General features: G+C 42.2%; 1 protein-coding gene across 3 annotated transcripts in view; it reads left to right on the top strand.

Annotated features, from left to right (window-relative positions):
* Nucleotides 1–25843, top strand: part of RARA (retinoic acid receptor alpha) — a 102321-nt gene that overhangs the window by 44423 nt on the left and 32055 nt on the right. Inside the window, exon 1 of one of the 3 annotated variants that reach the window (XM_018566428.1) lies at nt 13356–13585. The exons of the other annotated variants lie outside the window; for them this stretch is intronic. Coding sequence (XP_018421930.1) covers nt 13417–13585 — 169 coding nt within the window. The 5' untranslated portion in view covers nt 13356–13416. Of the gene's footprint in view, nt 1–13355; nt 13586–25843 lie in introns of those variants that run through there. 3 annotated transcript variants of the gene reach the window in all.

The following is a 25843-nucleotide window of genomic DNA, read 5'->3' on the forward strand; positions in this document are numbered from 1 at the left end:
ACTTCCTGTTTCGGTGACATTATCTATAGTTTGCAAGGATTTATGGCTATACTGTTGGCTCCCTTGAGTTATTTCATTTCATGTTTCCATACTCAATCCACTAGACTAAATAGCCCCTGGAGTCCTTTCCCTGTGGGTGATTGTCATGATAATGAGTACTCTCTGTGCCATTCCTTTCATTGCGTTAAATGGAATCTATAATCTACATAGTTATAGATGCTTTTTGTTAATGAAATGCTACATACTCAGCTTAAAGGGGTTCAATGATGAGGAATTCTGGGTCCAGCAAGTGTTCTTGTTGTCCATTACAGTGGTTCAGCTCTTCAATTAATGTTTCTAGGATGTCGTTGATAATTCAGGAAAACCGATTTTTCTCTGTTAAGCTGGCCCTCGTATGAAGTGGTGCGTCGGAACATTTGATCTTGCCATCATTGAGTCAATTAATTTCTTCAAGTACAGGTGTACTGGTCAGGATGTCTAAGCCATGTCCTTATCTGCATAATTGTTCCAGATAAGTGAAACAAAGCATACAATAGATGCCAATAAAGAACCAGTAAGCTTTCTTTCATATTCAAATTAGTTGCATTTCTACATGTAGTGTAGACAGGTAGACCATCTCATAAAGGTACTAAATATTTCATTTATGTATCATGGGGGGTAGTAAGGGGACCCAGATTTTATCGAACTTGACATGAGAACCACAGCTTCATTTAGAAGTCCCCATAAAAGAACATTTTGATTAATCAGCTATGCCAGCCTTTTTTAACTTCTTTATCCAAGAGGAACACTTTAATATTAGTTGGGTTTTCGCAAGACCTAAGCATTATTTTATCAGGATCAGTGGGAAGAATGCCCCTTACATTGGTAGTTAGGGGGAAGAATGTCCCTTACATTGGTGGTCAGGGGGAAGAATGTCCCTTACATTGGTGGTCAGGGGAAAGAATGTCCCTTACATTGGTGGTCAGGGGGAAGAATGTCCCTTACATTGGTGGTCAGGGGGAAGAATGTCCCTTGCATTGGTGGTCAGGGGGAAGAATGTCCCTTACATTGGTGGTCAGGGGGAAGAATGTCCCTTACATTGGTGGTCAGGGGGAAGAATGTCCCTTACATTGGTGGTCAGGGGGAAGAATGTCCCTTGCATTGGTGGTCAGGGGGAAGAATGTCCCTTACATTGGTGGTTAGGGTGAATAATGTCCCTTACATTAAAGAATGTCCCTTACATTGGTGGTCAGGGGGAAGAATGTCCCTTACGTTGGTGGTCAGGGGGAAGAATGTCCCTTACGTTGGTGGTCAGGGGGAAGAATGTCCCTTACATTGGTGGTCAGGGGGAAGAATGTCCCTTGCATTGGTGGTCAGGTGGAAGAATGTCCCTTACATTGGTGATCAGGGGGAAGAATGTCCCTTACGTTGGTGGTCAGGTGGAAGAATGTCCCTTACATTGGTGATCAGGGGGAAGAATGTCCCTTACGTTGGTGGTCAGGAGGAAGAATGTCCCTTACATTGGTGGTCAGGGAAAAGAATGTCCCTTAAGTTGGTGGTCAGGGGGAACAGTGTCCCTTAAGTTGGTGGTCAGGGGGAACAGTGTCCCTTACGTTGGTGGTCAGGGGGAACCATGTCCCCTACGTTGGTGGCCAGGGGGAAGGATGTCCCTTACATTGGTGGTCAGGGGGAAGTTGCTCACTTTATAGTGATGGTTAGAATGCCGCCATTACAGACAATTAAAATGATCATTGCTTACTCTGCAGAGGGGATTTGGTCCTGGAGTTATGCAGACATCATTATGTGAGTTGTCACTCAGCCGCAGCTCAAGGTACTCCTAGCAACCTCTGGAAGAACCCTAGGGGTTCCACATAACCCAGTTGAGAATGGCTGGCTGAATTAGCCATTTTATGAATGAGGGACTGTGTGCTATTTTTCATTAGAGGGCTGTCATTTTCTGTGCCTCTGTGACATTTTTGTTTCAGAGCGCTGAAACTCAAAACTTGTATATATATTTTTTAAATCTGACATTGTTTCATGTTAGAAAAGAAAATCTTACATAAAGAAAACTGAAATATGCTGTGTTATAATCAAAGATCCACTAGAAATCTCTGGAGGTGTAACGGGGAAATTGAAAACTGTGCAGTGATCAAGCGTTTCAAGGGAACTTGCCAAGGCAGACATATGGAAGCAGCCATTGCTGCCATTGTGTTTGAAGGCGTAGGTTCTGGGGCTTTCATCCTTAAAGGAAACACGTACTAAGGGCAAATCATTGCTTTCTTTGCTGGCTTCCTTTTAAAACAACTAGTAGCCTGACTGCCTCTTGAGATTTGAAACAAGGTCAGAGTGAAGTGCACACTTCTAATTTGCATACTTGTTCTGAAGCAGTGGCTTAGAATGTTCTAAAGCCATTGGATGAGCATGACAGCTGGAGAGCTAGTATTAGGAGAAAAAGGCAGCAATTGCAAACTCTATTCCCGCTCACCACAAATTTCCTTTCACCATTACTGCAAGCCAGAGAAGTCAGGGCTCCTGATGTACTGACTTCCAGTGCATTTTTCTTGTTCTGTTCATGGGGGTTTACCGGCCTGCAATTGTATTTGGGCAGCCAGTGCCTGCGACTGCTAAATACCCAAATGGGGACTATAGCTGATTGGCTACAGCTGACAAATTTCCAACTGGTGGAGAAAAATGGAGCCAAAACATGGATGTTTCCAATATCAACCATTCAGTGTCCACCCTGCACTGTAAAATGGGGGTGGGGGGGGGGGAAAGGAATCTATATGTGGGTGGTCAGCTTCAGATTTATTAACACTGTCGCAGAAAATGGGCTGTTACCATAGCAACCAGATTTCTTGTTGCTAAAGAATGAAGATGGAACCTGAACAGTTGTTATGCATGCCAGCTTTGCATTTTCTTTGAGTTTCCTAATTAAGCCTCACAAGGGATGAGAGATGTAGAAAGCAGAGCTGCTGACTAACCTGTCGGGTTCCATCTTCCAAATGGGGCAAGGAATCTGCTATTTACATGCTACAGCACTGCTTTTGTTTTGTTCTCTAAATTGGACCCACACAGATAATGGTGCACACTAGACTTAACGTGTATCGATCTAATGAGAGGTCTCGTGTGGCGATAAAGGACAAAGGCAGAACCATTGGTCCAATTCTCACATGCCGAAGGGTGATATACACAGACCGTCAGAGCTAGTAGTAATTACACTAGCCTGTGTGTGTGTGTCGGTCAGTCGGAGAAGTCTACCTCCTGTCTGCTCCAAAGGAGGATTGCAGAAAGTCCTTGGTCTGCGTCACCAGAGCCAGCTTGGCCTGGGTCACTAGAGCCAGCTTGGCCTTGGTCACTAGAGCCAGCTTGGCCTGGGTCACTAGAGCCACTTGAACATGGGTGGATATCTCTCTTGTTCTCCTTATGTGGCCAACATTACTAGGGCCTGTGTTTACTTTAGTTGGTGCCCCATAGTTCTGAAGCCTTGTGCATGTGCTGGATCTAGCAATAGAGGATAATGGCCATACCTAACTTAGTGTTCTCACTATAGTGAACCTATTCTTCTCTATGGTCAGACCTGATGCAGGTGAAAGAAATGTCTCTAGTCGGATGTTTCTTTTACTTGACTCTAGTCAGATGTTTCTTGTCTTAAATCTAGTCTGGAACAAACTAATTGTTGCTTGATTTGAAGTAGAGGCTGCATATATAATGGGCAATGATAACTAGGTCTTTGCACATGTGTATTCACAAACCATACCATAAGCAATTATAATACAGCTGTTCTGTTCTGAAAACGAAGGACAAACATTTCCAGGGGCTAATCTTCAGATCCTGTTTTTTTCCTTGATTCAAGGTGTGTTTGCAGGATAAGAGTTTCTCTGGAGGGTTCCTATGTATTCCTGCCCAAGGGTCCCAACTATGAATCCTACACTGCGCTGTGTCTTCCAACCCATTTATACAATCATTTCTCTCTCTTTCTTTCTTCTCCTTTTACAGAGCCAGTGTTAATTTGGGACGGGGAAGGTGTCAATCTATGTGGGTATGGGCAGACATTTTTGGAAAGCCTGGATCTCAGTGGGACACGATGCTTTGCTCAGAATAGGACGTGTGGTGATTTGAGCAGTTCTGCATTGGTTCCACCAGGGGGAAGACTTTTAAACCATAGTACAAACAGAAAATGCACAAATTTGCAGACTCCGTTCAGCAGCTAATGATCCTTGAGCCCTTTGCTCAGAATAGGGTAAGGGGTCATTCTGGCTATGCATGGTGCATGTGGAGTGTATGCAGGGTGCCTATTTACTAACCCAGAAAGGAAGGGGCAGAAGTGTTTGTGATAGAGGAGGGATGATGTTATAAAAAAAAAAAAAGGCTTTCAATTGCTAATAAAAGAGTAGGTGTCGTGTATTTTGCAAATAATTTTCTTTTTTCTCTTTGCCCTGGTCTTGACAATTTTGTAGGCCCTAAGCGCGTGACTGTGTATGTTTGCTGCTTTAGACAATATGAAGTTTAAGCTTTGAGCTACAAACCTGTATACTGCAGGTCAGTCTTGCATACAAAAAGCCGTCCTACTTTTTTGCTGCTGAATGAGAAAGAACACGCAGTCTATGGGCCAGCTTTAGATATTCACCCTTTGTTCTCCTCCTGTGCATTTCAACAATCAAACATGGTCTATAAATATATTCATACACAATCTTACTCTATGGAATAAAAAACGCACACTTCCCAGTAGCCCAACTGACCATCTATCATGCTACCTTCTGATCTGATCTGTGCTTATATATACACGGTCATTGTGAACAATCAGAAACTCACATACTATGTATAAAGCTGACCATACATTTAACAATCTCTACAATCTTCTTTATATCTACCAACGTCTATGCAGTGCCAGAGCCAACCTAACTGGGTACATATTGTTTTATTATAGTTCTGGTTAATCTGTTCAAGGATTGCACAATCTGAATGCAATGTGTATGACCAGCTAAAGACCAAGGACGGCATCGAAATCAAGGTGAAGCTGCTTGGGCCATTGTTCCCCAGAAAGATCACACATCTAAAAGATAACGCTTACCTATTTGTGTTACACAAACAGACCCGTGTGCCTGTTTATCCACACAATAGGAGGGGGTGCCCATATCATTTCTCAGGGAGCTAAAATTTAACCCATTGTTTTTCACCCACCCCCTCTGCCAGCTGTGCCGGGAGGAGTCTTTGCCAGAAGTCCCAGCAATAAATCCTGAATCGTGATAAAGAAGCTTCATCCTAGGAGGTATCCCCCTCGCCCCTCCTCGTTTTATTACCCGGCTTCCCTGCTGCCCCCTTCCTGGGATCTAAAGGCTGCTTTTTCTATAGGGGCTATAAAAAGACTTTCATGTGCATAGAAAGCCCTCTCCTCCCATTGCCCTTACCCCCCAAACCTTCTTGCATGCTATTTTGGTTTTCCCATGATGATAAACGACGTCCCTTGCAAATATCAGTTATAACCAGTAGCGCGCCTCTGTATTTTCCCAAAATGGCTTCTCATATGCTAAGTTTTTTTCCTTTTGGAGAGCCTTGTTATCTGGTGTGAAAGTGGGTCAGCTCTCACTACCACTGTGACTAAATGGATTATATAAACAATCGCGTCAGTTAATCTGTCTTGGTGAAGGAGATCTCATGTGCCCCATTTTCTACTTAGCATTTATGTATGAGCGTAGCTGCCGACTGTGCCTGCTTTCAGGGGACGGACTCTTCCATTCGTTCCTGGAAATGTCTGTCCTCGGAATGTCCCAGTGTTTTTAGTACTCCCCACCGGCAGGAGGAAATCCTCAAATCTGACCCCTGCCATTCTATCAGAACCCACAATCCTTAAAGGCATAATCCACTTTTTGGACACAAAATAATAACTGCACACTGCTTCATAAAATAAAAAAATTTGCATTTTTATATTTTCTTTTGCATTGGATCTAGTAAAGCATTGCAACCGTGATCAGTGGAATGCAAGTGCAATGCTCTGGCTCCTGCAGATTCTTCCTTCTGTCCATGTCTGTAGCAAGGCACGGACATTCAATAACATGGACAGGAGGAAGAATGCATGATGTGAAGTCGCCACACTTGTAGTCCATTGAGAACTGCTAAAGGATCTGTGAATGGATGTCATGGCTTTGTGGGCAGAGCCATTCACAATTGCGCCAATTTTAAACAAGAGCAGCAGTCTGTGGGAGAAGAGCCACATGATTCAGGTAAAGGGGGGAATATGAGTTTTATTGACGTGACTATGTTTCATGTTAGACCTTGAATATTAATCTAACACGGTGTGGGCAATTCATTTTTTCAATGGGCCACATGAGAAACTGGGACCATTGTGGGGGGGCCGAACCAACAGTTGGTTCGAACCTCCACAGCAGTCCCAGTTTCTCATACGACTAATGCACAGTACCCCGCAACCGTGCGGCAGGTGCGTTCATTTCAATAGCACCACAAGCACACCTCCTGGCCCAGAAGTCCTAGCAATCAATAACGGCAGAGAGGAGAACCCCTGATGTCACTGGTTGCTAGGATCGCCTCCCAGTCCTAGCAACCAATGACTGCAGAGCAGGACCATGACGTTATTGGTTGCTAGGACACCAGCAGTCCTAGCAACCAAGAACTGAAGGGGAACGTGGTCTGAACACGGATCAATCACCAATCTGTGCTGGGCTATGGCTTGCAGTGGATAATCCAGCCTTGGAGGCATCCACTGTCAGCCAGCCATAAGTCTAGGTCGGCGATCGGTCCATGTGTGGACTGCGACAGACCAAGTGCCAGATACAACCCGGGGGCTGTTCAATGCCCAGGTCTGGTCTAACATGAACATGTTCCAAGAGGTAAACTAAAGCTGGTCATGCACGGTTTTAAATATATATATTTTTCCTTCAACCAGCAGGCTGAAGGAAAAAAGTAGATCAGATTCCTGAGTTTTGATAATGCATAAAAAATCACTTTACAAAGAATACCCAATCACATGCAAGGAAAAGGAAAGTCATGATTGGATGATTGAGTCATCTTATTCACTAAGCTATGCGAGTATTCTGTCTCCAATGACAAAAAATGCATATAGCTTGAGGAGCAAAGGTAAGGGACAAAGTACCATACGTCTGCCGCTGTCTGTATTGGGCGAAGCTCACGATCGGCCATTCAGGCTTGTTCTACAGAGGGCAGATTATCTTCACCTGCTGATCTGAACAGTTATCATTTTTACTTTGTTCTCAGGGTACAGAGATCTAACGTTCTATCTAAGTGCATCAGGTTCAGTTCGGAATATTTAACACCAGCCTAAAGCTGGCCATACATGTGAAGATTTCTTTTGTTCAGCCCAGTGGGTTAAATGAGAGAAAACACTTGATTCCGCCATCCATGCTAAACAGTGTGATTGGACAAATCTCCCCTGCTGGCTGTGGTATTCTGACAGCCTTCATCCAGAGCTGTAAGGATACTTTTTTTCAATCTGAATCCTTTTTTTTAATTGCATTGTGTCAAGCCAGGTGGTATTGGCCGTAACAACGATGGCTTGAATTTCATCAGATTCCCCAATTTTAGCTTTGTTTTTATTTTGGTGTCAAATTTAGTATATTTTCAAATGTACTCCTGTGAACCAAAGTTAGCATATGGCAGACAGAAAAAGAAAAAATATATACAGTCAGTGTATATGCAATCTGTGTTGCTGTTGAAGAGTTCCTCCTCACTTCCTGTCTGTTAAAACATAGTCAGCAGGATAGGAAGTGAGGGAAAATCTCTCTTAAGCCCCATTCACACCAGGTCTGCTGCGATCCGTTTTCCAACGGATGCCAAAGGAAGGTAACCCAAAAATGAATGGGTGTAAACGTAATAAGTTTGCGCCGAGAATTTTCTGACCTGCTCCTTCGATTAGCTGATCGATGGATGCCGGGTGGTAGGGTGCCGACAGCAGCAACCACGTGGCGAACTTCAGCCACTTCATAAAGAACCGTCCGAAAATCGTTACATGTATAGTCATCTTTAGTGATTAAATGCTAGTGATTTTCATAGCCTAAATGAGCTACTAAAAATTGCCTCTGTAGCTCTAGCCGAAAGCTAACCATACACTGGCCATTTTAAATGCTCTGATTCCCTGTCCCAGGCTATTGTATTCTGACAGCGGCGATTGTGCTGCCGTCAGAATACCTGAACAGTGACTGCAGCTGACTGTCTGCGGTCAGTGTTCGGCCAAGAATTTTCAGACTAGCTCCCTTGACAAAACCCGATTTTTGAAAAATCAACGGGGGGTCCTGAGGGGGCCAAACACTGGGTGAGTTTTGAGTAGTGTATGGTCAGCTTTACAGAAAATCAAGCTGCCTTTCATTTTGAAAAGGTTTTTCCGTGTATTTGTGACCCCAGCAATCCCGGAGATATTGATGCACTGCACATTGTGAGCAGCAGAGGGGGGAATTTATGGATTAAGCTGTAATCTTCTATAACATCCATTCCATAAAATGAATCTGCTGCATTTTTTTGCCCTGTCTTGGTGTCTGGCAGTGTTCATAAATCTCCCATACAGTCTATGACTATGGTTGCAGTACAACAGCAAATTTCCAGAACACTGATAACTAGAGGTGCACCGAAATGGACATTTCAAAACCGAAATAAAAATAAATGTCAGGCTGAAACCGAAAATGTTTTTATTTTTCTCAATTTTATTTGTATTTATTTTTTATAAACTTTTTAAGTTGTTTATATTCTATTCGTTTTTTATTAAATATTTTTTACTTTACTTTTAGGGGCTTTGGGGAAATATTGGGGGTCTAAACAGACCACTGATATTTCCCTTTTTAAAATAGAAAAAGAGATTGAGGACACATAGTCCTCAATCTCTTTTTCTGCAGCCCCTGTTATAAATGAACAGGAATCCTCTCTGAGTGTTCCTGTTCATTTATAACTTGAGGACAGAGTATGTTTACTATAACCACAATCATGAATGAACAGGAGGGGATATAGATCACTTCCCATTCATTTATAATTGAGGATATAGTAAACATACTCTGTCCTCAGTTATTTACCCAGCGATTGCTGATCACTGAGTGCTTGCACTCGCTCTTCATCCTGACAACTGTCACAGGAGGTTCAGCGAACGGTGCGGTGAGGAGAGCTCAGCCTCCTGTGACAGTGCTGACTGTCTCCGCCCCCACACCGCTCTGCTGGACTGTGATAGGAGGCTGGGCGGTGTGGGAGGAGAGACGCTGGCCGCTCACAGCGCTCTCCTCCCGCAGCACTCGGCCGGCTGTCACAGTTTCTCTCCTGCCCGCTGGGACACAGAGCAGCGCCCAGCGGGGAGGAGAGAAAGAATGGATGCACCGCTGTTTCGGCCAGAAAATGGCACTTTTGACATTTAGCCAAAAGTGCAATTTTCGGCCGATATATCGGTGCATCCCTACTGCTAACGGTTTACCTGAATTTTTCGCATACTAAACTTGTTTGTAAAACATGACCATGTATATTCCATGATTGGGAGAAAAAGCTTCTTTTGTACAAATGTTTTGTATGAATGGTTAGAACTCCTGTTGGGTTTTATTCCTGTCTTTGTCTTCACACTTTGCCCTAGTTAATGAAGGTGAGAGAAAAAACAAAATGCTGCGTTGCCACCAGGACTGACATAGTGGGAATATCTTCCAATTGGGACACTTGTTCTGGTGAGAAATGTCTAAAAATGGATTTCCCTCACCTTTTCTCTCTCACTTCCTGCTGTGTCTTTAGAACAGGACGTGAATGGAAATCTCCCCAAATGGATAAAGATGGCAACCATTCTGTTTTGTATCCCCCCCAAAAAAGGTGCTAGCTTAGGGTACACTTTAAAGTGGAGCTCTATCCAAATCCTATGTTCTTGGCTTTGGCTGGAGTTGCACAAATTATTGGTTACATTTGGATAAATGAGTGTACATTTTATAAAGCTTATCAGAAAGGAAGATATCGGAGAGAAATTTATGGGACAATGTTGTAAAATTATAGGACAACATTGTAAAGGTCTTTTGCTCAATTAAACCTAAAAGGGTCCTTTTTGCTGTATATTGGAAAAAGTGTACTCCATATGGAAATGAAACCTTGATATATGTAAAGGCCAGTCTAAGTGGCTGGGTGGTTCATGCCCACACCCTGAAGTTTGAAGTGGACCTTGCAGTAAAATGAATGCATTGTCTGGACCCCCTTCTCTTTCACAAATCACCTACTAACCCCCTTCAGCCCATGGTGCCTAGGCAAGGATGGTGTCCCACTTCTACCGGCTAGACCCTGGAGGCTACAAAGCAGCCACAAATCTTGCGAGATGCCCTTGGAATGGACTGGAGTGTCTTGCATGAGATTTCACGCCCAGCAAAGAAGAACGGGGGTTAGGTAAATATAATTCAAATTTTTTAAAACTGATATATTTTACAATTCCTAACTGTACATGATTTGTAAAGGGGGAGTGGGCCAAGGCAATTTGAGAAGACCTTGTATTTTACTGCAAGGTCCACTTAAACTGCTAAGCATTACTAAAGTAGTGGGCTACCCTAGTTGGAAGATCTCTGTGAGACACGGCCAACCCTCTCCCGTCCTTACTAAGAAATGGTAAGGAAGTCATTGATTGCGCACGCACCAGCTCTGTTTGCAGGCCAAGACATCAGACACGTAGGGATAGGTCATTACATGATGGAAACCAGGCAGATGTCTCTCCAGGCACTGGACTTTCTCACAGAAACATCTGCCTGTCTACAGAGTGTCTACAGCCATCCACAGATCTTAAACCTCATGCAGTACAGTCTGATTGTACAATCTCCTTTTCCTTTGGAGGGTTCCACCTAGGCAATCCATTTGATTATATCTATATAGAAAGACCCTGACACTAATGTAGTTGTTGGCAAAGCCAAGAAAATCTTACAATCAGACTATAACATGAGTGAATAGCATTTAATACACAGCTTGAATTTTGGCCAATTTCTAGGAACTGGCCAATATTCGAGCTGTTGGTGGCTCTTCCGACACCACCCAGCTCAGTAAATCTTAATTGAAAAATCGAAGGACCCACGCTAAACAGTGGCTATAGCCAATCCGCGTAAGTGACTTTTTGGCTATAGTGAACGCTGCGGGTTCCGACTGTCACAATATAATAGATGGAGGGGAGATTCCTCCATCCACACTGTTAGCATGCATAGGGGAATCAAGTGAGCGGAACAAGAGAAATCTTTACGTGTATGGCCAACCTTTGATGTGCACCAAGTCTAGCTGATTTGAGCCTGTTGTTCTGTTTTTAGCACCGGGAGACACATCCCTGGTTGGTCTTTCTCATGGCACAGTGCCATGTTGTTGTTTTTTTAAGTTGAGTATATTTTCCCACAAGATGATTCCATAGTAGCAAGATGCATCTTTGACCGCTAAAAATGGGCATGTTCAACTCGATTGATGATTGTCCTGCTGTTAGACTGCCATGTTTATATCTAGCAACAAATGTACACAGTTCAATGGGCACTCAGTTCAGATTACTTGGTAGCTAGTGCCTGGTGTTAAGGGTTATGCAATTTAATAAAGCTGCAAAAATACTGATGTGGGGTAACTAGTGTGTTGTCAGTTGACCCTTTAATTCTGTTTATAGAATTGTCACTTTATCAAACCTATACATTTTGAATGGTGTATTTTTAACAAATCCCAGTTTTTGCGCTTTTACCTGTAAGTGCAACTGCATGCATGTGCAAAGCTGTGTGTTCATTCTAACAGGTCTGGATTGTGTGAGGGTAATAGACAGTGCTGGTAATGTGATGTGTCCCACACTAATATCCTAGAAGGAAAGGCAGCAGGGGGGTCAAGGAAGGAGTGGTCAGTCCACTTCAAAATATGCAGGGGGGTGGGAAAATCTGTGACGTCACCAGCTGGAAGAAGAGCTGGTTGGGTCATTTGGAGGTGAGCATAGAGGTTCAGGGAGAGGTCATACGCATGATATTAGGCAAATGAAGGGGGTAGTGATGGAAAGGCATTTAGATCATGGCCACTCCTGAATAATACACATGAAGTTGGGATCTGGAACGGACAGCCTTTTGTTGGGACTGAGCATTGGGCCCCTGCTGGCAGGGAAGAGGTTAAGAGTGAGGGAGGTGGGGTGGTGGTGGTGGGGGAGTGTTGACTTCCAGGGCTCAGCTGCTTTCAGTCCATCAGAATGGAGAGAGGAGGGGGGAGGAGAGAGGAAACACGGCATTGAAGTCTGCAGCATTGAGCACTGTTCGTATGTGGCACCACAATCCAATCTGAGAGACAGGAATCCCCTGTATTACTGGACCGCCTGCAGTATCTGGAATCTCCCAAGAAACTGCTTACCTTCCAGCTTTACCTGCATTACCCTGGGAATTCTGGGATAGCCTGCTGTTTACTAGGAATCCATCATACTACCTTACTTGGCTTCATGGTCAGGGTTCCCCGGACTCCGGCTCCTGGCTAAATCAGGTATTCTTCAAGAGTTACCACAGCTGGGCACAAAGTATTCTTTCTGGGAACGAAAAGTATTCTTCAGATCGTTGGCCGGCTTTTGTTTACTGATTCCAGATTGCCTACATCCTACCACGTAATCTTGGAGGCAGCGAATGTTTATTTACATCAAGGACTGTGTATAGTAAGGATTCCCCTGGCGTTCCTTAAATAAGGACTGTACACCGGGGTCTATTTCACAAGGAAATCCCTGAGTGTAAATATAGGAATGCTGGATTGGAGGACTTAGGGTTTATTTTACACTCCGGTTATCCCTAAACCTCCGGGGAATATCCGCACTCAAGGTCTCAGCATCCTACAGGAGATTTAGATGGACGCTCTTAAATCTAAACAGATTTTCCATGTTTAAGACTTTCTATTTTTAAAAGACGTTAGCTGGTGATGCCAGGCAACCCGTTTAATCCTGAACCACTCTCCCTAATTGACCTACCCCCCCTTTCCGAACGAATGGAATAGATTCCCCGCTCTTAAGGATTTTGAAGATTTCCTTGCCATAAAATAGGTTAATTCTGCAAGAACCTCTCATTACCAGTGGGCTCATTGGTACCTCGCAGTCACAGCATGGTAAACGGTATTTGCAGGGTTCTAAAATTCCAAAGGATTCAGGTGAGGGTTGTATGCAGGCCGTGCCAAAACCATCTGGAGGGCTTTTGATTTTAAACTTTGCACTGTCTCCCTCCCCCTCTTCAACAATTTGATGGAATCCATGCCGAGAGTTAAAGGAATCTCCTATCAGATACTGCTGCTAGATCCATCTGCAGAAGCTCAACACACTTCCCCCTGGATTGAAAAATCCCATATGGTTTTGCGCTGGGATTTCTAAGTCCATCGAATCCTCTGTGAATATACATTTTCTATTTTTTACATTTTGGATTTTGGAGCAAAAACTCTTTTAAAGGAAAAAAAAAAAGATATTTTTCTACGCCTATATATGGTTTGCCTGTGGCAGTTTTTAAGATGTATGAAAACGTGGATGTTCCAGGTCTGGGTACCAGCCCTACGCACTATCATATGATGGAATTTTATGCACAGAACAGGGCCTGTCTAATGCAGGATAAAGGAATTGGGACAATTCATCCTTTCGGGACGCCAGTCCGGAACCAGCACTGGAGCCATTCCAACCATTGTACGTAGATGCCGAAATTTAGCATGCCTTGTCTAATCTATCTGACCTAGATCCCTGTATGTGGGACGAAGGCCATTGTATACTTGATAAGCCTGTGTGTGTGCATGTATGTGTATATAACATCAGCACATCGACATCTCTAACCGTAGCAAGCAACCACACTCCGTATTAATCTCCAACTATTCATTTAATATTTACTATAACATTTTAATTTAATTTTATTATTTTATTTCTAGATTTATTTTCGTGATCCTAGATATATCCCTTTATCTTTTTTATTTTATTTTAAGTTGTGTTATGCTGTCTAAAATATATTTTAATCATTTTGCAGCAGTTATTTTATTGCATTGACTTTTTATTCTTTTATCTCAGGGTATCTAACACCCTTTATTCAGTGACATTTTGATTAAGTGTTAATAAGTTGATGTTGTCTATTTGCAGTGTAGCATAAGCATATATGGTTTACTGTTTGGAGGACTGTTTTTTTTTTTGGACTCTTTTGGAAGCACCTTTTTTTTTAGTTTTTTTTAAATGCTATTGTGGGATGTTTCTATTCGGCTGTAAGATAGCACTTTTCCTAGTCGTCCACTACAATAGAGGCATTCTACTTGAAAGAAATAAAAGACATTCTCAGCTCTGCTAAATGGGCTTGCAGCCCAGGGTTTCAGATGATAGGACAATTCTGCCTCTTATATCCTTGTCAGTTTCTCTTTTTTTGGGGCCCGGGTAAAATTCACTTTAATAAGAATCTCTCACTCCACCTCCCAATGAAGTGAATATATTTCTTCTCTGTAATCCTATTTGGAAGATGAGCTTATGCTATGTGGCAGTGGACTTTAACCTGTTCGTTGCGGAGACAGGACTTTGGCCTGTCTCCGCATAGTAGAGCTTCGTTAGTACATTGGGTTGCTCTGTGTGTTTGTTTTCCCACACCTTCTAATTAGAGCCGGCATTCACAACTCATGCCTGTTGGCCTTTTGACATCTTCCAAGATGGCTCCTTGTTTACAGTGTACTTTTTTTTTTGCCTTTGAAAATTCAAGGGAGCCTCCGCTTTACCAGAGGAAAGGCCATTTAATTTTACAAGAAATGTATTAACATAGCACAAAGCAGACATTTTTATTCTTCCTCCAGAATGGCCCTTTCAGTTTTTAGGGTGTCTGGTTGCTCAGCTAAGAATAACCATATAGGTTTGGTGACCTGTACTCATGCATTTAACGTGTGCATTTTCTTAGGGCAAATGTAGGGACCTTTGAGATACCCACTTTAAAGCGTTCTTGTTAAATCTGCCATTTTGTTTTTTCATAATTTGGACATGGAACGTGGTTCAATCTTATGCCTTTGGTCCCTAGCTATAATAATGCAGGAAGATGAGGCTTTGAGGAGCAGAGGCCTATGTGATTACCTGAAAATAATGTGACCACAGCAAAGAACCAAGTAATGCATTTAGTCCCCTCATTTTCCTGTTAAATCCGTTAACGTGGCTTCTTTGTCTCAGTTATGGGTTTATTCAGTAAGACTGTAAAATTCAGCTACATACTAGCCTCTCGTTTTGAGAATACTGATCGCTCTGGGTAACTATGGTTGGTGTATCCCCATTGTCCTATGCACTGCCATAATGAGAATGCCTGACGGTATACTTCTTATTCTATGGATTCATATATGTGGCAGTATTTTATAAACTGAAACAGCAGTTAGAATGCTGAACATGGCAACCTCTCAGGCTTCACCTTTTTTTTAAATCTGAAAATAAAAGTAAGAATCTGGTTGCTGTGGGCAATAGAACTGCTTTTTCTACATTTTCATATCAATAACCAAATGCGGAAGCCGCTCAACACATACCTGAAACAATATAGCAGTTCTAAGAATCAGGAATGCATCATACCATAAGCAGTTAAAAGGAAACTCTTTAAATCAATAGGATTACATATCACTGCTATTTAGCTACTGTTGAGATTTGTACTCTTTCTAAGCTTGGGACCCATGCATTATAGATACTGGACATGAACTTGCGGATCAGGTTGACTCACACTTCTTCTCGGCACAGATTGGCCTAATCTGTCCCAAATTTAGCCAACCACAACCATACCTGAGAAATATTGGCAGTCCAGGCAAGTGATGACTGTGGAGATTGTGTCCGGGAGAATAGAGTTGTTTTTAAGTTGTCCTTCTATGAGAGCTATCGCTGAATGATTGGCATTTCATCCAACCTGTATGTTGGCTGTCGGCTAGGAAACTCACCAGGGGTCCATATCTGCACTCCTTATTGGTGCACTAGGCCCAAAAGAATCTTCCCTACAGATAATCTGCACATGCATGGTCATCTATAGACTTGCAACACCCACATTCCTTGTTAGTGTTAAACCATTTCTAAAGAAGTTGGACTTTTCTTGCTCTAATAGGAACTGCTTACTTGGGATTATGCCAAATTGAATGTATGCCAAATGATTGACTTCAGAGTGTTTCGTCTCCCCCACACTTTTTTTTCTTTTTCTTTTGTATATTATCTTTTTCCGTATGTGTTTTTGCTACAGAGGAAATTGTACATCAGCCAGATTGGAGCATTTAATAGTTTTGTGTCTGTGTAGGGTTGGGAGTGTCTCTTATTATCTATGATAAGCTTCTACCTTCCAGGGTGGCAGAGATTAAATAAGTGACTTGTATCCCCATTTTATCTTTTCCATTTATCTGTGGCCTGAAAAGGAGGGGCCACATAAACAATTAGTCTTCATTGGCCCCCCACTGTCTGTACACACTAGGGCCTGGAGATCAGAGAGAGAGAACACAGAGATTCAGTCACACGTCCCCCGCTCTCTGTACACTTGTCCCTGGGTGGGTGTTTAGAATGGCCTGTGATTGTTAACAGTGGTATTTGCATTCCTGGAAAGTGTTTACGCTACTCAGAAACAAAAAAAGATAATTTCATGTATCTCATATAATATCATGTATTTCATGTGTAGGGTGTTGGCTTCGCTGATACTCGAAGTGTATGTACGTCCACATTTTTTAGTATTTCTGCTTACTATGCAGAGCTTTCGTAAATAAATAATTTGTGAATTTGTTTTGAAGTTTTTTTATTTGGATTTCTTGCCAGCAACAGCATTTCCTGTTGCAGGTTGACAACACTAAACCCCTGCCTTGCAATAAACGGCAGTGTTGTCAGCCTGCCGTGTGCACTTTGGTTGGCTGTTGGGCTGCCTATCAGGTCTGACCCACTGAAGGAGTGTGCACAGCCATCTGACAATGTTTCTGCAAATTGCTAGGCAGTGGTTTAGCATCGGCAGCCTAAAACAGGAAATGCTGTTACTGGCAGGATTTCCAGGTTCGAAATTTTGCAGATTTACAAAATCATTTTTGCTTAAGAAAAATGTATGCAGCGAGGAATGATGCCAAACATAATGAAAAGGGTATTTTAAGAGTGTAGAATCGTTCAAGAAGCTTTTGGACGACTTCATTAGGGACCGTAATATAGAGGGGAACAGGTACTCTTAAGAATGGGATCACACGGGGACCTATACATACGCACACTCCAGTAGAACCATATACATGCACACAATAGGTTGGACTTGATGGACTTACTGTATGTCTTTATTCAACCTCAAATACTATGTTACTATGTATTTTGGGTTTACATACACTTAGAAGTCTATCTAAAGCCAAAACTTGTTTTTGGATAGAGTAGGAAATGGTTAAAACCCCTGTCAGGTTTTATTGCCCATGTCACCTTGGGTAGATTTCTCTTCCTGAAGACATACTGGAAGTGAAAGTAAATCTCCTTCTAGACCGTTGTCGCCAAAACAGGTGTCTTTGGAAAATGTTCCCTCTATGCCTGTAAAATGTAGATTTTACATCACTTCCTGTCTGGTAATAATGGTCACCAGGACCAGACAAAGTGGGAAGTGAGATGGCAATAAAAATCAAGAAAAAGCTATAATGTTCTATTTCTTTCCACACTTCCAAAACAGAAGAAACCTCTTCAGTTTTAGATACACTTGAACCTGTTGACCCTTAAGATTGATGGTTTGGCGCTCATAGGCCTGTATTAAAATACATGGTTGCTTCAGTAGGCATGTGTTCCATACACCTCAGGTGCTCTCTCATCACGAGGAAAACAAGACTACTACTCCTAAGGACTTGTCTGGAGATATCTATAGGTACCCCACAGACCTGAAATCATTGCTAGATCTGACTGTTCTCAACCAGATTAGGCAACTGACCTCTGTTGTTGTGGAAACAGACTCCCCTGAACTGACTTTCTTTTGAAGGGTAGCTCTCTTTTGGTGGTTCTTTTAGGTGGCCATAGAGGGTGTTTTAATTACAAACAATGCTTATAATTCCAGAGGTCACTTGGAATCTAATTTCTGAATTCCTCGATTTTGATACAAAGTAGCTTGTTAATGTACAGGAAGGTGGTGGCAGTGGCTTGGTGTAGTACAGGAAGTGGGCAGAGCTGATGACCCCTATTTTGTTCTGCTGCTGATCACTATATTTATATACTGTATATGTCGGATAAACTGGATAACCAGAGCTTATATTTGTAATCACCTCCAACACTTCTGGGAGTGTTGTAGACTGTGCAGGCTAGAATATTTCAGCTGCTCCCACTCCTTGGTCTAGACATAAACCAAGGTCTTGACAGTAGCTGGGGAAGCCTTGCACACTTTTCAGTGACTGCTTTTGCAGTTCAAAAAAGGTTTCCCCGGATATTGCCAAGAGATAAAAAGCAGCTTGACTTACTGGTATGCAAGTACATCTGCTATGTTAACCTTGATGTGCATGGGGTTAGAGTCAATGGTAAAGGTAATGTCAACTGTTATGTTTAGTGGTTAAGTTATGCTTATGGTTATGGTTATATATAAGGGGTTGCACATATTGGGTGTCGGGGTTATGTGAAGGCTAATGGTTAGATTTAGAGGTTAGGCAATTGAGGCTTATGGTTAGCTCTTTCCTTTTTTGGAGGTTTTAAAAGTTTACATTTATTTTGACATTTATTTGGAAGTATGTTCTCGTGGTGGTTCCTAGACGCTTGACGCTCCAGTGTCTGCTCTAAAGTGCTTAAAACCTTTTCCAGTAGTCTCTGATGGCAGAGTTGTCTAGTTTTCTGAATAAAACTTAAGCATGTTGAGAAGAGAAGTCTCATCACACAGGTGACTTTTCTTTTTTGAGCCCTTGTCTCCTAGCTTTGCTCCATTCAGGCGGTGAAGCCACCATCAGGATCTTCAGCATTCAAAGCTTGCAGAAGTGTCAGATACTTGAGCTTTTCACCATGCGCTGTGTTCCATCCTCTGACCCCCCAAAACCACCACAGGGGTCAAGGATTCCACTTCACTCTTTGTTTTCTTACAAAATTTTAATACACTCGATCATTACTATGTTTTGAGCTTGTACAGCCATAAACATCAACTTGTATGGTGGAACATACTACATATGTAGATCTAATATCTGTTCCCTCCACATATATAGGCCAAAGAGCTGCCTTATCCCCATATTTTAAAATAGAACTACATCCAATCTAACATTAACCCAGTTACCCCCCTACCTCCTCATCCTACTGTCTTCTGGGCAAAACTGTGTGTTATGCTTGTGAACTGCATCAGGCCCCCTCCATCTACTAGCGCCTGAAAATAGCCGCGGCATCAGGGACACATGCTCTCCCTTTTAAAGAAAGGTTTCTGCTCGGACATAGATCCTACCCTTTGATATGGACAACATGTCCTCCTGCCACAGCTGGAGGTAGCTAGCAGCAGTTCACAGGTAAGTATTAAGGTGCCTACAGAACAGAAGGTTTACCCAGTTCAGCCATTTACAGTCAGAGGGGATAATGATCGTATGTCTTTGTCGTCCCTGGTTCCTCGTGGCCAAGTCTTTGCGGTGGAAGAATTGATCGGCCTAGATTAATTTTCTCAGCTGATCGCTATTGTTTTCCTCTTGAGTCAAGCCATGCCTGAGCGCCCCCTCTCCCAGCCCTATAGGCACAAGCATATACGGTCGCCAGATGCAAACGGTTATTGTTGCACAATTGGTCGTGAGAATGACTATGCAACTAGCTAAAATCTAGTGTCTAAGGACCGCATAACACCAAGTTTTTTAGTAGCTGAGGTTGTAAACTGAGTTGTTATTATTATTATACAGGATTTATATAGCGCCAACTGTTTGCACAACGCTTGGTGTTTGATACGGTTTAGACCCGCTTTTTACCGAGGTAATGCTTTGTGATCTGGCAACAACCCCCCAGGCTGAAAGGCTGTTGTACAGATTACACATGTTGTGTGTGTGACATAAGATGTGCGTGCACGTGCTGTGAAAACATGGATGGAATGAACACTGTATTCTAGGAACTGACATACTGCAGCTTTTCTACTGAAAATGTATAGGAGGGGGCTGGGCCGGTTGCACACTCTGCATTTAATAAAGTAAGCTATTCAGGTACTATTTGTAGTTTTGTCTCCCTTTTGGGAGATTTTAGCTTTTGTGCTTTTCAAGTATTTTCTTTTATACTGTTGCTTTGTGCTGTATATGCTTTTGTTTTGTTAGTAAAGTGCCAGGACTGAAGGGCTGCATTGATGTTAGAGTGTGGTAATTATCTGACCAGGGTGTTTCTGCTTTTCTCTCTGTGGTGGCTTTTAATGATGTGAAGTCCATTCTTGCCCTTACAAAAGCAACAAAAGATAATGATATCAGTGTTGACTAAACTAGTATTGCTTCCTGGTTTCAAGAGTCAAAGATGGTAGCCGACAGCTCAAAAAGACTCATGATCTGAAATGTGTAAGTCATCAATCACGTTAAAGCAAGTAATGCAGGTTTTGAATATACGTGGCCAAAAGTAACTATTGCTTCCCACAGTAGTACTTGATCTGACTTTGACTGAGAGCTGAGCCTACAGTGTCCATTTTAGATCATACGTGTGTTGTGCCTCTTCCTTCTTGCCTTGCTCACCTTCTCGGTAGTGCTTTAAAGAACAGTGGTATATTTAATCAACCATCACCAGGTAGACCATGAGTTGCCACATAAACAATAGGGGCCTGTTAACACCAAAATCGGAAGGTAGTCGTAAGTCAATGGAGTTCCGTTGACTTGTGATTTGTACCTACCGATGTCCTCCAGATCTATTGCGTTGCGATACGTTTTTCAACACCGAAAAATGAACGGGTGTGAATGGGGTCAGTTCCCACCACTGCATTACGTTACGCTGCGAAAAAAAAGCAGTGCATGCTCTATAAAATGGTTACATTCACACCCATTCATTCTCGGGGTTACCTTCCAATGGCATCGTTTTGCTTCCATTGGAAAACAAGGATCACAAGGGATCTGGTGTGAATGGGTCCTCAATCTGTATTGTCACCATTGTCACAATTCTTTAATGCTAGGTTCAGACCATACAGTGTTTAAAGCATCCAGCACCAATGACTCTATAACTAGGCAGGCCGGTGATATCTGCTTCACCCTAGACATTCCCTTGCTTGCAGACATTGGCTTGCACCCGTCATCTCTATGATATTTATCACTGTGGCTTGGTTGTGATCTTGGGCTAATTTTATGGTTAGGCATTTACAGGAAGGGATAGATTTTAGGAATGCGTTGCAGTTAGTCATTTGGTGACACAACTTTTTTTGGTTGTCGGATATTCATTGTTTCAGATTTGAATAGTGTTCATTATATGTGATAAAAGCTATTTGTTAGAAATTTTAAAAATATTGGTGCCTTAACAGCTAAAGAACCCAATTCATCTCCTCTGGACAGTATTTTAATAATTGAACTTCTGTACAGTTATCTTTTAACTGAACATCTCCCCCCACCACCCACAAAGTCTTAAGCTGGCCATACACTGTTACAATTTTGGCCAATTTCTGTAAATTGGTCAAAATTCGAACCGTGGGGGGACCGTGCTGGCACTATGACAAACTTCAGTTGAAAAATAATGCCAACAGTTTGGACAGGAGAGTATAAGACTATGATGGGAGTGGTGTCCGTTAAAGGTTACAGCTACATAAGTACAGCTATCCTTTATTATATACTCTGCACTGGTTGGAGCAGGGAAAATTTGCATGTAGAAAAAGATCCTTAACAGAATCACGCCAACAGTCCCTGTGGAAAGAGGCAGCTTTGATATATTTGATGTTTTCATAAGCATTATACCAATTAATGAATAAGGTCTTTCAAAGGGAAAAGATTCTCTTTAAGCAAGATTTCCTGCCTTTAAGGAGGACATAAATCTAAAGTTTTAGACATGAGCTGCTACTCCAAGTGTAAATATGTTCCAAAAAGCAATTTTTGTTTTTCCTTCAAATGACTGGTACGCAAAACGCCCTTTTCTCCAGTATGCATATTCAGCTCATGGACAGAAAGTCAGCAGTCACTCCTAGCATTGTCCTTATCTCAGAGAAACCATAGAAATTAGCTGTCAATGATTGCCTATATCCTAGAAAACACATGGCCAAGGCGGTCTTCCCATTGATAAGGCTGGACAAATTTCAGAAATTTCAGAATTCAGTCATTATCAGCCTTTCAATAGAAGGGACAGTAAGCAGCTTATAGGAGCAAGTATGCCTATGTTTCAAAGACTCCAACAAAGGCAATTAAAAAAACATTACACAAAATCTATATTGTGTAGGCTCATTGGCTAGTTAGCATTTCTCCAGCTTTACTGTAATGCATAATGGTGGGTTCTTGATTGGGTTAGATCACGTAGCTAATGGGTATGCTTACATGCATTCTTGTCATCAGCACACAAGATTGCAACACTTTTATAATCAGAACAAGGAATGGCTCTACGGAAAATTAAGTGATTCCTATGTTGAGAATCTTGTAACGTTGAGCCTTTGCTACATCAAAAGAACAAATATCTTGCCTAAAGTCAGTAGTTCTATTTATTCCAATTTGGCCATGTATGTGTATGGCATCTGCTGGACTTGGCCAGCGGTCATTCTAGTGGTGTGTAGCTTCAGCATGTGACCACTTTGAAAGGATTAACAGTGATTAGTTGAGTACAAACAGTCTCTGGAGAGGACTGCCAGTATGGATAGGCTTAGGTGTCACTGAGCCGCATGTGAATGTCTTCAAAGCACCCCCACCGTTACCTCCTTCTTCCTTCCTTTCTAATGCGGGATCTGCCCCTCCCAGGCACAGATAACACAGGAATCTCTGCATTGTGTGGCCTTTGACCTCTGCACTTATCTAGATCAGCATTAAACTGACAAGTGGCATCTCTGACTTGAAACAGATAAAGAGCAAGGAATATAAACCATAACCTTAACATGTCACTGCTGCTGTTGCTGAAAGTTCATAGAACCAAATAAGAGAAGTAAGGCTACCACAAACACTGTCATCTCTGGTTTTCTGAATAAACGGGAAGATAGGAGTGAATCCTCTAAAAACGTGTCCTAAAACATGAACTGCAAATAAGAAAAACAAAACTATTTCATACAGTACTCAATATAGCTACAATCACCTTATCCAAGATCAGACAAACTTTTTGTATGGCAATTTTATTTGGAAAAAAATCACAGCACAGTCGGAAATGTGCATTATTCTAATAGTAGTAGGAATGGTAGTTTTATGTTAACGCATTTTGGTTGATACTGTAGTGGTGAGCCCACAAGGAGCCGCTGAGTTTAACCCTCCTAGTCTTTTTATTGATTCACTGGACTACTGCTGCCCCAAATCACTCACCGACGCATCAGCGGTGACCAAAATACAGACATCTACTCTATCAATCTTTGCTTGACGAATAGATTGGCTCAAAGACCAGGGGAGAGAGGGTTAGCAATTACAAGACACCCAAAACAAATTCCACAAATTCCCTTTGCGTGGAAATATTTTCAGCCCCTCTCACAGGCTGGTAGTGACACTAAACTCATGAGTTAAATCATAAAAATGCATTCAAGTACCTGAACTACTCACAAAACTGTATCTTATTTGTGTCTCACTCGGCTGTAGATCCTAAAATCATCTCTGAATTCATACTGACACTGTCCTTCCTTCTGGGGAGCGGCTACTTTTGTTCCCCATGGTCCCTGTGTGTGTTGCAAAGTGGCCACCGCTCCAATCTCACGTTTTTAGCTTACTAATTTGTATTGAAGTTCTAGTCCATCACAGGAGTGAGTTTGGAGCGGTGACTACTTTACAACACACACTGACCATTGGAACAAAAGTTGCCACCCTCCAGAATGAAGTCAGCAATTACAGAGATGGTCTGAGGATCTACAGCAGGTGATACACAAGAAGGTGTTTGTTCACACCAAATGCAGACCAGATCTGCGTTGAGTCTCTGCACATGCAGAGTGTGGAGTGTGTTTAGCGGTTTTTGTAAAAAAAAACAAAAAATGTTTTTTTTTTAGCCTAAAAATGGGCTTTTAGTGACTTCACATGCATTTTTGATGGATACATTGTATGCATTCCAGAGCAGGAAAAAAAGGGCTTGCTTCAGTTGTTTTACATGCTCTGGAACTGAACACTACGGTGTGACCTAGAGCACATCATACCATTGGAATACATTGGATGCAGTTTTGATCCGTTCTGTAACTGCTCTGCTCTTGGAATGCGCTTGGTGTGAACTAGCCCTTAGATACATTTTTGTCAATAGTTAAGGTACTTGAATGCATTTTAAGATGTCATTCCTTAGTTTAGTGTCACTTTAAGTAGAGACAGACAATTTTCTATTGTGTGCCCTTCTGTCGAGACCAGCAAAGGACTGAGAAAACTTTGATTCTTGAAGATGCTCCCCTTTAGCATCCACCTTTCTGTCTTCCAGCACTAGCATAGGCCCATTCCCAATCCTTGGGACCTGACACAGGAACTGTTCCTCACCAGGCAGCAGGCCTGGGAAAAGGGCTGTACTGACTTCATTTGGGAGGAAGAAGCTTAGCCTTGCCCCTGCCACCATCATTATTGTCAATTTAAGCTGCCTATTACACTTAAGGTGCCCATAGACAGTGAATGAATGTCTACCAGACTGGCCTGGCTAATGTCTAACCATTCCGCAATGTTTTTGGCAATCTTTAGATGTATGGCCCACTTTAGAGGTCGTTAATTAGATCTTAACATCAACTTAACTGGAAATTTAGCATACTGTTTTAAAACTAGAGCTGCTCAAATATAACAAATTGACACTTATCTCATTTTCTTTCTAAAAAAACATAGCTAATATGCAATCTAGGGCCATTGTGGAAAATATTGTGCCTCCCCCTCCAATAAGTCATGGTGATTGGCAGTATGGCTTACACGGAATTAATGTGGAGTGGTTCCTTTCGTGTTCTTGTTTTTTTTAATCCTGGTTCAGCCCTGTTCAGTTGAGGAGGAAAGGTGGTCATCGTTTATTACTGCCATCGTTATTTTTGTGCAACAGTCATTTATTGCCTGTGGATACCCTGTACAATCACCTCATTGGAAGCATGAATGTAATGTAGATTCATGAAGTCATTCATGTCTTTTGGTGAGACGGGATCGACAAAAGACGTGTTGTTCTCCAAATAAGTATTTCTATGCCTTCATCAGTATGTGTGTTTATAAATCTGGCCTTTCAGATGATAACCTTCGCCCTGGAGGCAGCAAAATAATGAATTTGTCCTAATGTCTGGATTCTTGCTGTCATCTTCTAATGACATCCGGCTTCCTGAGGTCATTTTCCCATTGCGCTAATTTATAGCCTTCGCTGAAGGGAAAATGTTGTTGTTGTTTTCAATGACTTTTCTTACCCTGTGATATGGCGATGCTCCCATTGCTATGATGCGTTGTTGCATTTTCGAGAGAGATTGCACTAGACACAAGTGTTATTGATGCTCAAAGCGTTTATATGACGTGAATGAAAAGACATGGTGTGCTTTCAGTATTAATAATGCTTGCTTTAAGTCTAGACTCTTTATTTCTGCTGTGTTACTTACTGAATCTTGTGTATAGCTGAAAGAGAGCCACAGCATCTGCTGCTCTGCAGAGTAAATATCTTACGTAACCTTCGGTTCTTAAAAAAATGTACCTTAAGGAGAACCATAATAGAAGTCACCAGCACTCGATGATGTGTGCAAGAAGCAAAGCACTTTTTATTACATCGTCACATGCGTCAAATAGCCAACGTCACTATGTCGCCCAGAAGAAGGGACCCTGCGTGGCCCAGAAACGTTGGCTGTTTTGACGGATGTGACGATGTAATAAAAAGTGCTTTACTTCTTGCACGCATCATCGAGTGCTGGTGACTTCTATTATGGACTGTATCTGACACGGCGCCATGTTGTCACTTCAAGCACCAACCTTTCATCCAAGGTCT

Source organism: Nanorana parkeri, unplaced genomic scaffold, assembly GCF_000935625.1.
Source record: "Nanorana parkeri isolate BGI_ZX_2015 unplaced genomic scaffold, ASM93562v1 scaffold948, whole genome shotgun sequence".
In the NCBI taxonomy this organism is placed as follows: domain Eukaryota; kingdom Metazoa; phylum Chordata; class Amphibia; order Anura; family Dicroglossidae; genus Nanorana; species Nanorana parkeri.